The 21542-nt window shown below is 43.4% G+C and overlaps 1 protein-coding gene across 1 annotated transcript in view; it reads left to right on the plus strand.

Moving 5' to 3' along the window:
- elapor2a (endosome-lysosome associated apoptosis and autophagy regulator family member 2a) overlaps window positions 1-21542 on the plus strand; it is a 47001-nt gene that overhangs the window by 6603 nt on the left and 18856 nt on the right. The window contains exons 3-12 of the mRNA XM_067420137.1: window positions 1335-1524; window positions 3322-3469; window positions 3577-3666; window positions 10398-10503; window positions 10595-10747; window positions 11403-11491; window positions 18167-18347; window positions 18467-18595; window positions 18765-18855; window positions 19077-19179. Of these exons, the coding sequence (XP_067276238.1) occupies window positions 1335-1524; window positions 3322-3469; window positions 3577-3666; window positions 10398-10503; window positions 10595-10747; window positions 11403-11491; window positions 18167-18347; window positions 18467-18595; window positions 18765-18855; window positions 19077-19179 (1280 nt within the window). The remainder of the gene's footprint in view (window positions 1-1334; window positions 1525-3321; window positions 3470-3576; window positions 3667-10397; window positions 10504-10594; window positions 10748-11402; window positions 11492-18166; window positions 18348-18466; window positions 18596-18764; window positions 18856-19076; window positions 19180-21542) is intronic.

A 21542-nucleotide genomic window follows, 5' to 3' on the forward strand; every position in this document is an offset into this window, starting at 1 on the left:
TTTAATTTATGGGAGGCTTTTGACTTTGGGAAATTGACATTGTGTGTTTATTTGGATGTTCATGCATGATTGTGTGCACTTATGTGATTCAGTGAATTTCGGATGGCAAGAGTGTGTTTTTAAACAGCATTTTTGTCACCCCTTATCAGCACTGAGGAATTTCCTCTTGGATAGGATATGTTCATTGGCCCCTGAATAATGATTCCCCAAACCTCAGAGTCTTCATGTAGTTTGGTAGAAAGCAGTAAAAGTTATTCTGAAATCAAAAGGACATAAGTTTTCACTTTATTAATAATACATATCTTTGGTCATTATTCTGCATGTTATTATTAAATTCATCAAAACATTGTCTGCTTCTTAAATTACTTTTCTTTCTTTTGAAATAACCAAGGCTACACAGGTGGTGGTGGTGGTGGGGGGGTGGGGGGACAATAAAAAAAAATAATATTTTCACCCTTATTATGTAAAAGCTTGGTTTAATGTTGTCTGTAGCAGATTTTGTATTGCATGGAAGATCATTTAAATTTTTATTTATTTATTGATAATCACTTTGTAATTGATATGGAACCAAATGTGATGTTAATTTTCCAGAGGAATTTATTGTATTATTTACTATATTTTATTTTATTTAAATTGTTTATTTAAGTTTGTTTTAATCTATTCATTCATTTATTTTTAGTTTATTTATTAGTTTGTTTTGCTTATTTGTTTGTTTAAAATAGCCAAAGAAGGGGACATGGTGATTAAAAAAAACACACAAATAAACAACAACATTATTTATATATTTATTTAAATGACCAAAAACCTGGAATGGTGTTAAACATGCATTTATTTATTTGGAATTAATTAATTAATTTTGTTTATGTATTCTTTTTTATTTGTTTGTTTAAAATAGAATTAAAAATGTGTTTATTTATTTTGTATTATATTTTATTTGGGTATGTAAGTGGTCTGCATATTAGATCATTTTATGGCATAACTGATTTCAGGTCTAAATTAATTACCATGGTACACTTGCCCCACCCAATATTTGGATTGGTGTTCGATCTGGTCAGTGTGTGTGTGTGTGTGTCTAATATATATATATATATATATATATATATATATATATATATATATATATATATATATATATATATATATATATATATATATATATATATATATTTGTGTGTATATATATATAAATGTATGTGTGTGTATATATATATATATATATATATATATATAGACACACATACACACTGACCAGATTGAACACAGATCGAATTTATTTCTTCCAATAAAATATCATTAAACTGTATTGCACATTGGATTATATCATTGTCGGTCAGCATTCTCGTGCAAGGTGGGGGAGTTTCTGGAGATGTCTGCTCAGGAGTGCACACAGTGTGCGGCTGGCACTTACTCCCTGGGCAGCGGCCTACGTTTCAATGAGTGGGACGACATCCCTCCTGGATTCAGCAGCCTAGCAACCTCCCCTGATAACTCACCCAACCGACTGGATGCATCTACCTGCAGCAGGTGAGTTACTTTAGAGAAGTCAGTAATTTTTAAAAGATTTGTTTTTAAGACCCCATTATTATTTTTCTTATTCTTGTTTTGGTATATTACCTATCGAAATGGAAATTCTGAGTGAGACATTTGTTGCTTTCTTTTTCTTTTTTTAAAATTAATTAACTTTTGCTTTCTATATTTTGTGTTTTAAAAGGTATTGAGAACATATTTTCTTCATTGGTTCAACCATAGCCATTAGTGTAATCCTATTGCACATACATAATGTAGGACTTGCATGTCAAATTCAGTTTTACTGATAGTCATTCAGATACACTATATTGCCATAAGTATTGGGACACCGCTCCAAATCATTAAATTCAGGTGTTTCAATCACTTCCATGGCCACAGGTGTATAAAATCAAGCACCTAGGCATGCAGACTGCTTCTACAAACATTTGTGAAAGAATGGGTCGCTCTCAGTGGATTCAAGCGTGGTACCGTGATAGGTTGACACCTGTGCAATAAGTCCATTTTTATAATGTATGCAATACTAAATATTCCATGGTCAACTGTTAGTGGTATTATAACAAAGTGGAAGCAATTGGGAACAACAGCCAGCCATGTGGTAGTGGTAGGCCACGTAAAATCACAGAGCGGGTTCAGTGCATACTGAGGTGCACAGTGCTCAGAAGTCACCAACTTTCTAGCAGAGTCAATATCTACAGACCTCCAAACTTTGTGTGACATTCAGATTAGCTCAAGAACAGTGCATAGAGAGCGTCATGTAATGGGTTTCCATGGCCGAGCAGCTGCATACAAGCCTTACATCACCAAGTGCAATGCAAAGCGTTGGATGCAGTGGTATAAAGCATGCCATCATTGCACTCTAGAGCAATGCAGACGTGTTCTCTGGAGTGCCGAATCACACTTCTCTGTCTGGCAATCCAAAGGACGATTCTTGGTTTGGTGGTTGCCAGGAGAACAGGACTTGCCTGACTGCATATTGCCAAGTGTAAAGTTTGGTCGAGGGGAGATTATGTTTTTTCTTCTTTTTTTTTCTTTTCTTCAGGGGTTGGGCCTTGCCCCCTTAGTTCCAGTGAAAGGAAATCTTAATACTTCAGCATACCAATGATTTTTGGACAATATCATGCTGCTAACTTTGTGGCAACAGTGGGAATGGCCCCTTTCTATTCCAACATGACTGCCCATCAGTGGACAAAGCAAGGTTCATAAAGACATGGATGAGCGAGTTTGGTATTGAGGAACTTGAACACCTTTGGGATGAGTTAGAGCGGAGACTGCGAGCCAGGCCTCTCGTCTTACATCAGTGCTTGACCTCACAAATGTGCTTCTAGAAGAATGTTCAAAAATTCCCATAAACACCCTCTTAAATCTTGTGGAAAGCCTTCCCAGAAGAGTTGAAGCTGTTATAGCCGCGAAGGGTGGGCCAACTTCATATTAAACCCTACAGATTAAGAATAGGGTGTCATTAAAGTTCATGCGCATGTAAAGGCAGACGTCCCACAACTTTGGGCAATATAGTGTATGTCTGAAATTACTGTTCCTAATCCAAGTTCTCTTTTTTTTTTTTTTGGTTTTCATCAAAGCACTTTATTTTTGCCCTATACTTTTTATATTATTTATTTAATTTTAAATCAGCACACTCAGATTAAAGCATAGAGGCTTTTTTGGGCAGACTTGTACAGGCTTCTAGAGACATGAAACAATTCAAGTATTAAACTGTCATTTATTTTTGATCCTGTTATGCAACTGAAGGCTGTAGTCACCACAGTGTGTGTGTCTTGCGTATTTCTCTGCTTTTAGTTCAAAGTGGGTTGCTCAGGGCTCGTATCTGGAGTCCAACAGGGATGAGTGTACTGTGTCTCTGATCTACACTGTCCACTTAAAGAAATCAGGGTCAGTGTCATTTGACTACCAGTATGTGGATAACAGCATCTTCTTTGAATTCTTTGTAAGTCTGGATTCTTTCCTACTTTGGAGACACATTTGTTTGTAAGATATTTTGAGACATAAAAAGCAGCTATTTTGTACTGTACAAATAAAAATGTTTTTGGACAGATTCAGAACGACCAGTGTCAGGAGATGGACCAGGATTCAAATAAAAAATGGATCAAATTGACTAGTCATGGAGAGTGGGGAACGCATAGTGTAAGTCAAAAACGTCTCGGTTACGTATGTAACCCTCGTTCCCTGAAGGAGGGAACGGAGACGTACGTCAGAACTGAACCGACGAATGGGATCTTACTTTAGAGACCAATCCTACTTCGAGCATCTAACAACGAGCCAATGAAATTTGGCATGCGATCACGCATTCCACGCTCCGCCCCGCAGCGCGGGTATAAAACAGGAAGTGGAATGATAGATCAGCGCTTTTCCTGCTGAGGAGCCGAAAGGTGACCGGACTCCCAGCGGAAGCACAGCATCTGGCGACGGGACGTACGTCTCCGTTCCCTCCTTCAGGGAACGAGGGTTACATACGTAACCGAGACGTTCCCTTTCAGTCGGTCACGTTCGACGTACGTTAGAACTGAACCGACGAATGGGATCCCTATGGAAAACGCCAGGATGCTGGCCCTTCCAGCGTCCTGCTTGAGCACACTGTACCGTCTAGTATGGTACGGAAGTCAGGGCTCCAAGCAGGGAGTACAGTCACTGCTGTTTCTGCAAGACCCACTCAGAATGACTATTGGATAACGCTGGGAAAGCGTGCCTACCTCGAGAGAGAGAGGGTACGCTGCGGGGCCACGTCCTTCAGGGAAGGAGAGGTGGCAGAATACACATAAGGACTAACCTGGCAGGGTAGTGCAACATATGGCAGTCTCTGGGGTGGTTCCAGCCTGATTGAAGGGGGGAAAGAACACGCCCAGAGACGACAGAGCGGGCTCTGTCGAGGGAAAGACACGGGGCTAGCCCGAAGGGTAGCTGGTACCGTGGAAGAATACACATATGGGGTTGCCGTGAGGGAACCGCTACATATGGAACCCAGCCTACAGCCACGTTTCACAAGCATACGGGTGCAGGCCTGGCGTCAGACGGTCCGCAACGTCTGACACCGGAGGGGTGACGGAGGAGCTCGACAGGGTTAGCCGGTTTCCCGGGGAACACAACTGGAGACAATGGACGCACGTATCCGGCCCAGAGGGCGGGAGTGGCGTTTCGCAAGCCGACACTTAGAACGGGCACTTAACGCTCCTGGCCACTAGGGGCGAGGATGCGGGAAGATACCGGCTCTACACGTAAGCTATAGAATCTAGCAAACGTGTTAGGTGTCGCCCAGCCCGCAGCTCTACATATGTCTGTCAGCGAGGCGCCTTGAGCCAGCGCCCAGGAAGAAGCAACGCTCCGAGTGGAGTGTGCTCTTACACCGAACGGGCAAGGCACGTCTTGGGACTGGTAGGCCAAGACTATAGCATCCACTATCCAGTGGGCTAACCTCTGCTTGGAGACAGCCTTTCCCTTCTGCTGGCCTCCGTAACAGACGAAGAGTTGCTCTGAGGTCCGAAGGCTTTGGGTCCGGTCAACGTAAGCGCGAAGGGCGCGGACCGGACACAGCAAAGCCAGGGCTGGGTCTGCCTCCTCCGAAGGCAGCGCTTGCAGGTTCACCACCTGATCCCGGAAGGGAGTGGTAGGAACCTTGGGCACATATCCGGGCCGGGGTCTCAGGACAACGTGAGAGTTACCTGGCCCGAACTCTAGGCACGATTCGTTGACCGAAAGTGCATGCAGGTCCCCTACCCTCTTGATCGAGGCCAATGCCGTCAGGAGCACTGTCTTCATTGACAAGATTTTAAGCTCACAAGACGCTAAAGGCTCGAAGGGAGGGCTCTGAAGTGCTCTGAGCACTAGAGCTAAGTCCCAAGAAGGTATCGAGGATGGACGAGGAGGATTTAGTCTCCTCGCACCTCTGAGGAACCTGACGATTAGGTCGTGCTTCCCCACGGACTTACCTTCTACTACATCATGGTACGCTGCTATTGCCGCAGCATATACCTTCAGGGTGGAGGGAGATGGAGCCTTCTCTCCAACCCATCTTGCAGGAAGGAAAGCACGACACTGATCGAACACCTTCGGGGGTCTTCCCGGCGGGAAGCGCACCACTCAACGAACAGGTTCCACTTCAGAGCATAGAGGCGCCTCGTAGAGGGGGCTCTAGCTGAAGCGATGGTATCTACGACAGCTTGTGGTAGTCCATCTAGAACCTCCGCGTCCCGTCCAGGGACCAGACATGAAGATTCCAGAGGTCTGGACGCGGGTGCCATAGCGTGCCCCGTCCCTGAGAAAGAAGGTCCTTCCTCAGGGGAATCGGCCAAGGAGGGGCTGTCGCGAGGAGTGTGAGTTCCGGGAACCAGGTCCGGTTGGGCCAATACGGCGCAACTAACAAGACCTGCTCCTCGTCCTCCCTGACCTTGCACAGAGTCTGTGCAAGAAGGCTCACTGGGGGAAACGCATACTTGCGTAGGTCCCGGGGCCAGCTGTGCGCCAGTGCATCTGTGCCGAGGGTACCCCCGGTCAGGGAATAGTACCACTGGCAATGGGTCGAGTCCGGAGAGGCAACAGGTCGACCTGTGCGGCTCCGAACTGGTCCCATATCAGCTGGACCGCCTGGGGGTGGAGTCGCCACTCTCCCGGAGGTGTCGGCTGACGAGAGAGCTCGTCGGCTGTCTGGTTCAGCACACCAGGGACATGAATGGCCCGAAGCGACCTCAGCTGCTTCTGACTCCACAGGAGGAGGTGGCGGGCGAGTTGGAGCAAACGACGGGAGCGTAGACCACCCTGACGGTTGATGTACGCAACGGCCGTGGTGCTGTTCGTACGGACCAGTACATGCTTGCCACGCAGCGGCCCCTTGAGGCGGCGGAGTGCCAAGTGTACTGCCAGTAACTCGAGGCAATTGATATGCCAATGCAATTGCGGCCCCGTCCACAGACCAGCAACTGCATGCCCGTTGTACGTGGCCCCCCAGCCGGTGGCGGAGGCATCCGTGAATAGCACAGCATGCCTGGACACTTGTTCTAGGGGCACCCCGGCCCGGAGAAACGAAGTGTTGGACCACGGGCTGAAGGTTTGGCGGTAGTAAGGAGTCACTGGGACCCGGTACTGACCGCTCTGCCACGCCCACCTCGGGACTCGGCCATTGAGCCAGTGTTGAAGCGGTCTCATATGAAGCAATCCGAGCGGCGTGACCGCGGCTGCAGATGCCATATGCCCCAGGAGCCTCTGAAAGAATTTCAGTGGGACCGCTGTCCTGCTCTTGAACATATTCAAGCAGTTCAACACCGACTGGACTTGCTCCTCGGAGAGGCGCGCAGTCCGGTTGACCGAGTCCAGCTCCATACCGAGATAAGAGATCCTCTGTGTAGGACAGAGTTTGCTCTTCTCTCGGTTGACCCGAAGGCCCAACTGGCTGAGGTGACTGAGCACCAAGTCCCTGTGTTCGCACAACTGGTCCTTCGACTGGGCTAGGATCAGCCAATCGTCGAGGTAGTTGAGAATCCGAACGCCGCGTTCTCTGAGCGGAACAATGGCTGCCTCCGCGACCTTCGTAAAGACGCGGGGCGACAGGGACAGCCCGAAGGGCAGGACATTGTACTGATATGCTTTCCCCTCGAACGCCAAACGTAGGAACGGTCTGTGTTGAGGGAGAAAGACACACGGAAGTACGCATCCTTCAGGTCGATCGCTGCAAACCAATCCTGGGGACGGATGCATTGGAAATGCGTTTCTGCGTCAACATCCTGAACGGGAGCTTGTGCAGGGCCCGATTCAGAACTCGCAGGTCCAGGATTGGTCGTAACCCACCCCCTTCTTGGGCATAATGAAGTAGGGGCTGTAGAACCCCGTCTTCATATCGGCTGGAGGACCCGGCTCGATCGTGTCCTTCGCCAGTAGGACCTCGATCTCTGACCTCAAGACCTGAGCATCGCTGCTTCGCACGGAGGTGAAGAGGATGCCCCTGTACTTGGGCGGCCGGCGCGCGAACTGAATCGCGTAGCCGAGTCTGATGGTACGGATGAGCCAGCGAGACGGCCCGGGGAGACCTAGCCAGGCCCCCAGAGACCGTGCAAGCGGGACCAACCGCACCACAGACGTGCCCGGGGTGGGGCAGCGAAGCGGAGTACTCTGGCCCGACTCGGAAGGCCCGGAGGCGGCCCGAAGTGTTGCCTGAGCACTCCTGGTTTGGACAGAGAGTGGGTGAGAAGGCCCGGAGGCGTCCTCGGAGCCCACTCTGCTGCCCACTGCCCGGAGGCAGGGAAGGGAAGCACTCAGCCCCGACCCGGGAGGCCCGTGGGCGGCCGGAGTGTTGACTGAGTGCTCACGAGAGAGGAAGTGTGTGGGTGAGAAGGCCCGGGGGCGTCCTCGAGGCCCACACAACTGCCCCCTGGCGACGGGAGGGTAGGAAAGGAGTGACAAGGCCCGTGGGCGTCGCACACTGCCAACCTGACCCTCTTGGGGCCCAGAGAGAGAGGAAACTGCTCTTAAAATGTGGGTACCGCTGGACTCCGGAGAGCCAGTGGCAGAACCGAAACCAGTCAGGGCCCCCCGGTCCTCCTCCGGGGGGGTGGGGGAGGGATGCGAACATCGTCTCCCCCGAGCAGCTCCTGTTCTGCCTAGCCGGCCCGTCTCAGGGCCGCGTCCCCTTGCGCTTGCCTGCCGGTTAGCGGGCCCTGGACGGGTTGGGCGTCCCTCGCGTCCGGCACCCTGCTCCTCCAGTGGAGGCTGCTGCTCGGCTCTAGCAGGGTGGAGGCGGACGCAGGAGGGGATGCCATCGGCGACGAGCCGGCAGAGGCGCTGCGACCGACGGCCGAGCAGCTGGTCGTCGGCACCCTGGTGCAACGCCTCCGTCTGCTCTTGGGCCACCAAGAACTGCTGGGCAAAGTTCTCGATGGTGCCGCCGAGGAGGCCAGCCCGACAGACAGGCTTTTATTGCACATATCTGCCAGGTTAGCCCCCTATTCCTGGACCACTAGTGTGGACATCGCCTGACCCAGGGAGCGTGCAGTGATTTTCGTCGCCCATAGGGCGAGGTCCAACACCGCACGCAGTTCCTGCACAACCCCTGGGCTGGGACTACCCTCGTGCGTGCAGGGCAGAGGGCAGTGAGAGAGGGAAAACAATGATACTTTTTTTTTTTTTTTTTTTTTTTTTGTCTCATTTTTGGCCCTTTTGACCCTCCATATTTCCCTCTCTCCGATGCAGCAATTGACATCTGTCCTCTGCCAGAGCCAAAAATGAAACGCTAAGCCCTTTTCTCTTTAGGATCAGCGATTCCACCTTCAACTACCAGCAGGCATGCGAGACAGTGAACGTGGCCGTCAGAACGGCACACAGCGCACTGAGCGCTCAAGCCTCTATGAAGAAGGCAAGGCGAACAATGCCCTGACGTGGTCGTGTTCTCATGAGAGAATCCGTACCACCCACGAACAGAGTCTCAGCATGCTTTTGATGCGATAGAGGAGTGGGGGCCCGAGGGGTTTTACCCGGCGGGGAATCCCCACTGTAATCCTCAGGCCACCAGCGCTTATCAGCCAAAGTAGCCCTTTTCCAGTAACACTAGAAATGAACTAGATCGGGGGATAGGCGAAGGGACTCGACCCCATCTGAGGTTTCATAGTCTCGACCGCGCATCTAGAGCGCCGACTGACGCGCGCCGGTTGTTGTGACAACCACCGCTGTCAGCCGGTCGCTCGACGGCACACGGCGCGCTGAACACTCAAGCCCTTTATGAGAAGGGGGAGACGAACAACGCGCCGACGTGACCATGTTCTTTACCAGAACATGAATCACCCACGATCGCAATCTCACATGCGCTCGTGGCCGTCAAAGAGGACAGGAAACAGTTGCATACCAGGAATACACGGTTTGAATGACATCTTGAAAAAGACGCAGGGTCAAACCGTGTTGCTCTTTTGTGAATGGAAAGCTGCTCTTTTAGTGTGCTGAAGCACTCAGGGAGATGACCGCGGCTCCACACAGTTCGTTCTGCAAGCCTGTGTGAGCTCTCAGTGATGTGTATTTGTGTGTGTGTAACGCCCAGCGAACCAACAGTTTGTATGGGAAACGCTCAGCGAACCAACAGTTTGTATGGGAAACGCTCAGCGAACCAACAAGCTCCTTTAGATCGCTTGATCACTGATCAGACGGTCTCTCACTGACGCGCCGTATCACCCGCACTGGCAGACTCTCTCACTCAACACTTTGACTCGTAGTCAGACACTCTTCGTAGGAAACAGTAAGCACTGCTCGGCTCCGAAGTAGAAAGCGCTGATCTATCATTCCACTTCCTGTTTTATACCCGCGCTGCGGGGCGGAGCGTGGAATGCGTGATCGCATGCCAAATTTCATTGGCTCATTGTTAGATGCTCGAAGTAGGATTGGTCTCTAAAGTAAGATCCCATTCGTCGGTTCAGTTCTGATGTACGTCGAACGTGACCGACTGAAAGGGAACGAATATATACATTGTATGGTAAAAGTTTGGAAACTCTACTATTCTTAATGTTTCTGAAAGAAGTCTTTTATGCGGCCTACATTTATTTGATAAAAAAATACAGAAAAAAAAATGTAATATTGTGAAATATGATCACAATGTAAATGTATTTTTTTGTGGAACCTGTGGTACTTTTTCAGGATTCATTGACGAATAAAAAGACATTTATGAAAAAAACATCCTTGATTAATAAAAGTATTAATTTCGTAAACTTTTTGAACAGTAGCATATATTGTTACAAAAGATTTCTTTTTTAAATTTTTAAATGTTACATTATTGTACATGCACATATTGTACATTGCACAGTTTTGTTTATCAGTGCTCAAAAACATTCACAGCTCAAATAAGTCTTTATAAGATTAATATCTATATGATATCTTCCTCATATGATCAGGTTAATCTGAATTCTGGGACTAATATCCTGTACTGGAGAACTACTAGAGTCACACTCGGCTCTAAAGCGGTCAAATCGGTACTCCTGAAGAACATACAGATAGAAGGTGAGGATGTGCTATGAGTACATTCTCTTGGATTTTAATCTGAAAATTGCTTCTCACTGGAAGATTGTATAACATAATTTTTCTCTCTTAGGTGTGGCGTACACATCAGAGTGTTTTCCGTGTAAGCCTGGGACTTTCAGTCACACCCCAGGCTCCTCCTTCTGTGAGCCCTGTACACGGGACACTTACTCTGGCCGGGGGGCCAGCTCTTGCACGCCTTGCAACACAAAAACACATTATGCCTGTAAGTGCATACATATAAATACCAAATAGGCTGGTTTAAAGAAAATGGAGATATATGGCCTCGTAGTAGTACTTTAAAAAACATATACTTTGAAATAATAATTGTATGCATGAATGTATTGTGTGTGTGTCATACACATACATATTTTAATAGTTTATTTAAATGTTTTTTTATTTTAATTTTTTATTTTAAAAAGTTAATTTCTACATTAATGTATATTGTATTTTTTATGATGAGCCATTAGAATATTTAAAGAATAGTACAACCAAAAATTTGAATTATGATATAATTTACTGACCATCATATTATTTAAAATTCTATGAATATTTTTTTTTCTTCTGCTAACAAAGAAGCATGTTTAGATATGTATCTCCCCATTTCTTTTACTTGTCTAAAATACACTAGTAAAACTTTATTTAATTAAGTTGTTATAAATCAAATTGTGTATTGAATCAAATTAAAATCTGATTTTGCAAAAATAGGTTTTGAATTAAAACCTAATGAATTGTAAATTAAAAAAGTTTGCTATCAGCCTCAAGAGTCACATAGCCAATGTGGACTATTATTTTTTATTTAGAACTACTTTTAGAACTATGTTTTTATAGTTCTCGTCCTTGGTGTGATGTGAGATATAATTATTCTGTATCTTTAACAGCAGAAGGTTCTGCCATGTGTAAAAGTAAACCTCCATGCTCTGAGAAAGACTACATCCAGACCTACAGCACCTGTGATAAGGAAGGAAAGGTACACACACACACACACACACGCACACGTTTGTGGTTTACAGGGACTCTCCATAGGCGTAATGGTTTTTATACTGTACAAACCATATACCGTAATTCCTCAAATAAAGACCGGGGCCTTTATTTACCTGAAATGCCGATGGGAACCGGCTTTTATTTGAAGCGCTTTTATTAGGGGCAGGCCTGTATTTCTAATTCCATCTATTTGAAATATAATTGCTTTATGTAAACCATTTTCAATTTAAAGTAATTGTTCCAGTGGACAAATATAATTGATTTTTTAAAGAAACATTTGCAAAAATATCACAATACAACAAAATAATACGCATTTTTTGTAACTCTGCACGCAGCTCCGCATCCGAAGATGAACAAGTTCTCAGCGAATCTAGCCGAGCATGACGTCTCATTACACCGGCACCCAGTTTGCACATACAAATTGGGTGTCTTGTTGTTATTGTTCTGTTATTGTTGTTCAAGGAATAAAAATAAATAAATAAATAAATAATAATAATAAAGATCCAGGTTTAAGCAAATAAATAAATAAATCACGACATTAAAGTTTAGTGAAATTGGGAAATATTTAAGAGATTGTTATGTCACAAGTAATAACATCAAGCCAAGGTTTACTGAGTTTTACACGATTCTTTTGTAGTGTGGTTTTTGGTGAAATGTACTAAAATAAATATCATCACCTGTGCACGTTAGCCCACTTCTTCTTGACGCGTTGGTTTATAGAACAATTACTCCTAATAATCGCCCTCTGTCGTTTCAAAGAATAGCACAACGGCGAGCGCCTCAAGTATAAACGCCTCGTCCGTTTGGGGAGGAACGCGCGCAGTCAGGGGAAGCTCGCGCCGCGGAGACAGGCGAAAGTATAAATTGAGACGGCGCTGCGCGGAGCTGAGCTTCGAGGCTTGGGTGCGACACCCTTAAGACATAAAAGAGACGAGAGGCTAATATTAGGTGCGTCTTAATTAGCTCCCTAGTTCAGTAGTCAGGGCACTGATCAGGACATACCGGTAAATCAATGGGCTGACTCCCTGATCAGTGCCCTGAATACTGACGGTGCAGATTGAGACGCACACATTGTGAGGATCGATATTTGTAGCCTGCCTGACCCGGCATTTTCACAGTTGTCGCATCTCTCATAGACTACAGTAGCCTATTTAAAATGACACATGCATCCGTTATATTCTCAATTTAATTTACAAAGCAATCCCTGTAAAGTTTTTAGGTTAACTATAGAAGAGACCAGGATTAGTGTGTGTTGCACTGGCATGACTCACATCGGGGCGCGTGGCATCAGGATGGTTTTGCATTAATTTAACGGCATTTAGGAGATGGACTGCATTTATATAGCACTTTTATCCAAAGCGCTTTACATTTTTGCCTCACATTCACCCATTCATACACCGACGGTGATGTCAGCCATGTAAGGCACCATCCAGCTCGTTGGGAGCAACTGGGGTTAGGTGTCTTGCTCATAGACACTTCGACACTTGGTCAGGTGGAACCGGGGATTGAACCCCCAACCTTCTGGTTTGAATTGGAGGAGATTATCCACTCATTTTCCCCCAGCCTTTATTTGAGACCGGCCTTTATTTGTTCGTGCTGACCACGCCCCCGGCCACTATCAGAGGCCCTGCGTTTATTTGACTACAGGCTTTTATTTGAGGAAATACGGTATTCTTTCCCCCTACACTACCCTACCCCTACCCCTAAACCTATACCTTTCACAGGAAATATTATGCATTTTTACATTTTTAATAAGTGTCTATGAAATGTGTAATACCAGTGTAATACCCATGTACATTTGTCCTCATAATACACACACACACACACACACACACACACACACACACACACACACACACACGCACGTGTCGTGTTTCCATGTTTTATGGGGACTTTCCATAGGCGTAATGGATTTCATACTGTACAAACTGTACATCCTATCCCCCTACACTGCCCCTGCCCCTAAACCTACCCATCACAGGAAACATTTTGCATTTTTACTTTCTCAAAAAAACTCCTTCTGTCTGATTTATAAGATGTTTTCCTCATGGGGACCTAAAAATGTCCCCACAAGGACAAGGATTTCGGATATTGCTATCTTTGTGGGGACATTTTGTCCCCATAACGTAGGGATTACCAGGCCACACACACACACACACAAAAACTAAGTTAAAGTTAATTAAAGCAACATTTTTTCAATAAAGAAAAGAATATGTTCAAGTAAAGTATGGTACTTAAAGTCCTCATGAAATCAAAATCGATCTTATTTACATTGTTAGCACATATTACAAGTCTATGTGGGAACAATTAATCAGTACAAATTAATACACAGAAAAAAATTGTTTGCCGTGGTAAACTTCCGGTCTGGAAATTGCGTTGCTTCTCAGCAGATGTCAGTTTGACACCTTGCGTTTTAAAATGCGTAACCACACCCCTCCAACTGTTAGTCTGCTATCAGCGAGATACGGAGAGGAGGAGCGCTGAGGTAAAACTCTGCCCTCTGTTCAATATTCCGTTTCATTTGGAAATACGTCACAGGACTGAACAAAACTCACTCGCTACTTCCGGTTCACTGGGACTTTAAGGTACAAGCACCCCTGCTGTTGAGGTAATAATTAACATAATGATAAATATCTGGCTTTTTCATTTGTTATAAAGATACTTCACCTCTTTTTCATATTAAACTGTTATTCCCTTAACTAAGACGAGTTGATACATACCTCTCTCGTCTCTGAGGATGTCTCTGACGCGCAGTGATGATCTGATAGCATTTAGCTTAGCCCACTAAGCCCAGTTCATTCCCTATGGTACCAAACAGAGATCAAGTTAGAAGCGACCAAACACCTCCACGTTTTCTCTGTTTAAATACAGTTACACTAATAGTTTAACGACCTAGTATGGCGACACAAAATAAAACATGGCGCTTTTCTAAGCGGATTAAAAAGGATAACTATAATTTATGGCGGAATAGCACTTCTGAGAGTACTTCGACTCGGTGCAGTAAAAAGTCCCGGCTGAAAAATCCTGCCTCACATCTACCCTCCCGCCTATTGACAGAAATGAGTGAGTGCTATTCCGCCCAAGGGGGTAATCTAGCGCTCGGAAAGCGTTCCACCCCTAGGGGCTGCCATTGCTAACCAAGCCATCACCTGCTGTTAGCATCCCATTGACTCCCATTCATTTTTGAGTCACTTTGACAGTGAATAACTTTGCATCTGAGACGTTTAAAGACTCCATTTGTCCATTGTTTATTTCTAAAGAAACACGACAATGTATAAAAGGCTTCATTACCTTGTATCTTACACTATCGCCCCGCAGAAGCTGTTTTTGTAAAAATAGGCTAATGATTGCGTCATAACCAACGCGACCCTGTCGCACAGTTGAGAAATTACCGTATAGACCTGAGGAGACGCTCGCAGGCAATCTTTTACTGTCTATGAGACAGTCGGGGGGACGTGGAGACATGTCCTGGAGACTAGTCTGATAAAGTCAAGGGGGAAGAATGGGGAGAAGCCCATAGTGAGCCAAAAGCAACGGGAGAAAATATTTAAACAACGTGATTCAGATTTCGCTTTCCACATCTACTAGAAGACTCACAGCTGTCAGACAGGAGGCTCACGTCACATCTACGTCGTCAAGCTCAGTCTGAGCCTGCGCAGTTCGCTCAGCCATCAGGAAGTGAGTGCCCCTAGGTTGACTTCATTCTTTCGCCGTTGACGTCAATGGGAACGCTCCGTCCATTTCTTTTACTGTCTATGATTCCGCCATACATAGGTATATATGATATTATAGGTAAATATCAGCTCGTTTTAGTTAAGGGAAAAAGTTTTGAAGTATCCCTTTAACATGACATGGTTGGACTCTGATTGTCAATATCATATATCAAGTTGCGTGTCCACCTTAGAGATAATAACCAAATTTATAATGAAACATCATGTTTAAAGATAAGATATTATTCATATACAGTGCCTTGTGAAAGTATTCGGCCCCCTTGAACTTTGCGACCTTTTGCCACATTTCAGGCTTCAAACATAATGATATGAAACTGTAATTTTTTGTGAAGAATCAACAAGTGGGACACAATCATGAAGTGGAATGAAATTTATTGGATATTTCAAACTTTTTTAACAAATCAAAAACTGAAAAATTGGGTGTGCAAAATTATTCGGCCCCTTTACTTTCAGTGCAGCAAACTCTCTCCAGAAGTTCAGTGAGGATCTCTGAATGATCCAATGTTGACCTAAATGACTAATGATGATAAATAGAATCCACCTGTGTGTAATCAAGTCTCTGTATAAATGCATCTGCACTGTGATAGTCTCAGAGGTCCGTTTAAAGCGCAGAGAGCATCATGAAGAACAAGGAACACACCAGGCAGGTCCGAGATACTGTTGTGGAGAAGTTTAAAGCCGGATTTGGATACAAAAAGGTTTCCCAAGCCTTAAACATCCCAAGGAGCACTGTGCAAGCGATAATATTGAAATGGAAGGAGTATCAGATCAGTGCAAATCTACCAAGACCTGGCCGTCCCTCTAAACTTTTAGCTCATACAAGGAGAAGACTGATCAGAGATGCAGCCAAGAGCCCCATGATCACTCTGGATGAACTGCAGAGATCTACAGCTGAGGTGGGAGACTCTGTCCATAGGACAACAATCAGTCGTATACTGCACAAATCTGGCCTTTATGGAAGAGTGGCAAGAAGAAAGACATTTCTTAAAGATATCCATAAAAAGTGTTGTTTAAAGTTTGCCACAAGCCACCTGGGAGACACACCAAACATGTGGAAGAAGGTGCTCTGGTCAGATGAAACCAAAACTGAACTTTTTGGCAACAATGCAAAACGTTACGTTTGGTGTAAAAGCAACACAGCTCATCACTCTGAACACACCATCCCCACTGTCAAACATGGTGGTGGCAGCATCATGGTTTGGGCCTGCTTTTCTTCAGCAGGGACAGGGAAGATGGTTAAAATTGATGGGAAGATGGATGGAGCCAAATACAGGACCATTCTGGAAGAAAACCTGATGGAGTCTGCAAAAGACCTGAGACTGGGACGGAGATTTGTCTTCCAACAAGACAATGATCCAAAACATAAAGCAAAATCTACAATGGAATGGTTTAAAAATAAACATATCCAGGTGTTAGAATGGCCAAGTCAAAGTCCAGACCTGAAAACTGCTGTTCACAAACGCTCTCCATCCAACCTCACTGAGCTCGAGCTGTTCTGCAAGGAGGCAGGGTATTCTCACAAAAATGTGTATAAATAGTACGAGTGTGCAATGTCGTGGAATGTATACGCCAAAACTCATTTTGGCGTGTCTATGGCACGCTGTTTTTCGCGTGCATATGATACGCATTTTATGGCGTATTATACATACGAACCCCCCACCCCACCACCCTAAACCTACCCAAGAGCGTGTCATACGCCCCACTACCCTAAACCTACCCAAGAGCGTGTCATATATACGCCATAAAGTGCGTATCATATGCACGCGAAAAACAGCGTATCATATGCACGCCAAAATGAGTTTTGGCGTATACATTCCACGACATTGCACACTCGTACTATTTATACGCATTTATGTGTGATCGGGTTGCAGGAGGAATGGGCAAAAATGTCAGTCTCTCGATGTGCAAGACTGATAGAGACATACCCTAAGCGACTTACAGCTGTAATCGCAGCAAAAGGTGGCGCTACAAAGTATTAACTTAAGGGGGCCAAATTATTTTGCATGCCCAATTTTTCAGTTTTTGATTTGTTAAAAAAGTTTGAAATATCCAATAAATTTCGTTCCACTTCATGATTGTGTCCCACTTGTTGTTGATTCTTCACAAAAAAATACAGTTTTATATCATTATGTTTGAAGCCTGAAATGTGGCAAAAGGTCGCAAAGTTCAAGGGGGCCTATATATATATATATATATATATATATATATATGTATGTGTGTGTGTGTGTGTGTGTGTATTTTATTTTTTATATAAAATATACATTTATTTATTTATTTGTTACTACTGTAAAACTATATTAAATTGTTATTGGATCTCATTCAGCGCTTTCAGAATCTTAAATGTTTTGATAAATAATTATTTTATTTATCAAAACAAACTGAAAATAGTACAAACTTTGCTAAAGTGATTGTTCTGAACAAGTATTAACTTGGACAATATTAAAAAAGTATTTTAGCTCAACTATTTGAATAAACTACATTTTGCCCTATGCTGTTAAGCCTTTTTGTCCACCTTGCCACCAATATTTTTAAACAAACATGATTTATAATTTATTTTTAACACAAAAGATGTGGCTCTATCAATGTTCAATAAAAACACGTTTTTTTTCATACACTATCTTTTTTCAATCATACACTATGGGAGTAGTGAAAAACACACGCACACCAAAAAAATATAGGTGTAATAAAAAAAGAAAATATATATAAATGCAATTTATTTTTTATATACATTCATTCTTTATCAAAATTATGTAAAAAATAAAACAAGCTATATACAATCTCTCTCTCTCTCTCTCTCTCTCTCTCTCTCTCTCTCTCTCTCTCTCTCTCTCTCTCTCTCTATATATATATATATATATATATATATATATATATATGTTTTTATTTTAAGTAAATAATTGAATGCATAAATGCTGCTGTTCCTTTCATAGACTCAGGTCATATATAAGTGGGTAGAGCCTCAGATTTGTTTGGAGACTCCTGCAGGCGCAGTAACACTGCCACCTTCTGGTCAGCGTGAGCCGTGTCCACCATGTAATCCCGGTTTCTATAACAACGACACTGCCACCTGTTCTCCCTGCCCACCCGGGACTTACTCGGATGGAGTCAAAGGTGATAAATATCCTAACGCCTTAAGAAGGACTTATGAAACGTGATCATTTCAAAAGCATGAACATCATTTTAAATAAATGGCCAAAAGATATTAAACATGGATTGTGTGGTATCTGCAGCATGCCAGTCTTGTCCAGCTGGCACGGAGCCTGTCCTCGGGTATGAGTACAAGTGGTGGAACGTGCTGCCTGCCAACATGAAGACATCCTGCTTCAACGTGGCCAACAACAATTGTGATGGCTTGAATGGTGAGAGATTACACAAGGATGGTGTGGTATGTTACAGCATATGGTGGTAATGCTTATTTTTGCTGCTAGATGTCGCTGTTGCATCACTGATAAATGCAAATCGGCTTTTCTGTACATTCTAGATGTTCCTAACATTTGTGCATAATACCTTCATATCTGTGTCTTTTAGGCTGGGAAGTAGCGGGGGATCACGTGCAATCAGGAGCAGGTCGTTCGGATAATGATTATCTCATATTAACTCTCAGAGTGCCTGGATTCAAGTGAGTCTTCAAGTAGGCTATTTGTCCACCTCCTCGCAGCTACACATTTCAAGTGCCGCCCACAGCATGTTACGTTCATTAAAGCTCATTAAAGCCATCTGGTTAGAATGGTTAAACGGTGTTCTTCACCCCCTCTGCTGTGTGAATTGGTATTACATGAAGTGTTTCCTTACATAACCTCTGCTCTCGGTGTAAAAAAGAGCCTGTATTGTTCCTATCAGGTTGCCTCTGTCTGTTCGAGGAGCATCTGGCAGTGAGTACGGCCGAATCACTTTTGAGTTTGAAACGAGCTGTTCAGATGACTGTGAGTTTTACTTTATGACGGTGAGTGTGTTTATATGTGTCTGCGATACTGTTGTTATGGTAGATTATTTGTTCCCAATAGAGAGTTTTAATCCGCTTTTAATTAGAATAGTAATTTTGACATCAACACTGACAGTAACAGATGGCATTTTGCAATAATTGGTATGAAATGGTGACTGCCGTATAATGTTGTACAACCTAAATCAAACAAAACCTTAAATTTTCAATTAAGTTTTTATTTAAATGTATTATTACATATTACGTTATTTATTTATTTAGCAGACAATTTTATCCTAAGGTGACTAACAAATGATTCATCAAGTGATTAACAAGTGATTCATTTTAAAGAGGCAATCATTTTCCAGAATAGCACAAGCTAGAACAAGGAAAGCTTACAAAAAGCTTATACCATAACAAAATTTTCCTACCCACATAAACTCTTTCTGCCCAATTAAATAAGTAAAATATACACAAAAATGAAAAATACAAAAACAAAAAAACTTAACAAAATTGTATTCTCCTCCTCGTTAAAGGCACAATATGTAAGACTTTTAGATTAAAATATCCGAAAATCACTGGAACAAAGTTATATAATTTGTTGACTTGTGTACATTCTCCCAAATGTTTCCAAAAATGCTTAAATCCAGAGATATAAGCTATTTTAACCAGGACATGGACCGTGTCTATGCGCCACCTATCAACAACATCATACAATTAATGTATATAAAAATAAATTGCATTTATATATATTGTCTTAATTTTTTTATTACACCTATAGTTGTTTTGTGCATGTGTGTGTAACAAGCTAAAGGCACACCTTAAGAAAATGTTAATGTTCATTACTCCCATAGTGTATGATTGCAGAAAAAAAGAAGTTTTTATTAAACTTGATGGAGCTACATATTTTGTGTTAAAAATAAATTATAAATAATGTTTGTTTAAAAATCTTGGTGGCAAAGTGGGCTTTTTACCCCACACACATGGGTTAAAAGGCGTACCAGCATAGAGCTAAAGGTAGTTTATTCAAATATTTGAACTAAAATAATGTTTTTAATATTGTCTAAGAAGGTAATACTTGTTCAAAACTATTTTTAGTTTGTTTAGATAAATAAAATAATTCATTTTTGTTAAATAAATATACTGTCATTAAAATGTTTATTTTAAAAATACCCTCAAATTCCGGTTTTATTTTGTAGAGATCATGGAAACTGTCATAATAAGTAAAATATATAAAATTTAATTAGACAGTCAGAAAGAAAGCCTACAAAAATCTTAATTCCATAATTTACCCTTTCTGCCAAAATAAAAAAGTAAAATATACACAAAATAAATGTTTTTATTTTTTATTTAAAATTAAGCAAAAAGCTTAAAGGGGGGTGAAACACTCAGTTTCAGTCAGTGTCATGTCAATCTTGAGTACCTATAGAGTAGCATTGCATCCTGCATATCTCCGAAAAGTCTTTATTTTTTTTATAATTATATAAGAAAGATGCGCTGTTCCGAGTCTTTCCGGAAAAAGCCGAGCGGGTGGGGGCGTGTCGTGTGAGCGGAGCTAAATAATGACGTGTGCCCGCTGCTGCTTTTGTGTTGAGTCGAGTGCGTCGTAAAGCTGTCATCCCTAACAGCGGGAAAAAAACTTTATTCAAAATAAAAATATGGCTTTTAATCAGATACAGCCATACATCTATGATCCGGAATCAGACCCAGAGGCTGCAGTTGAACAGGAGCAGCAGCAAAAACGACTAGAGCAGGACGTCTCTATGTGGTACAAGTTATACATAACTTGTTATACATACATAAACATAACTATATAATATGCTTAGCGGCTTGTGTTATTTACATATTTATACTTGAATTATATCGTCGTATTTTTGTCTTTGAAGGTGTACATGTGGGAAGTGCAGTTGTGCACGTGTGTTTGTGTGTTTACGCGTGTTTTGTGTAGACAATTGTAACGTTAGTAAGCGGACTGGTTTTGCACCGCAGGCTAGTGTTTACATAGATAGACACGGAATAGTAGCGCATTTGAATGAAGAAGCGTGCTTATTTAGTTCAACATTGTAATACGGTTTGTAGATGGGAAGGAAGGAGGCGGGAACCGGCAAACGTTTCAAACATTTATTAACTCAAAATAAATAAACAAAACGAAAGTAAAACCGCGGACAGCCCCTCACGGACGACTGCCCGCAAACACACACAAAATAACACGTGGGCAGCCCCTCACGGACGACTGCCCACAAACACATAACACAAAAACAAAACATAAAATTCCAGGCCTGGTCCTCTCTCTTCTTCCGCTGCCCTGTTCCTCCTTTTATGCTCCCGTCACATGGCCGCGAGACGAGACCGGTGTGCCACGCAGCTGGCACTCGTTGACATTAATC

The sequence above is a fragment of the Pseudorasbora parva genome, chromosome 16, assembly GCF_024679245.1.
Source record: "Pseudorasbora parva isolate DD20220531a chromosome 16, ASM2467924v1, whole genome shotgun sequence".
In the NCBI taxonomy this organism is placed as follows: Eukaryota; Metazoa; Chordata; class Actinopteri; order Cypriniformes; family Gobionidae; genus Pseudorasbora; species Pseudorasbora parva.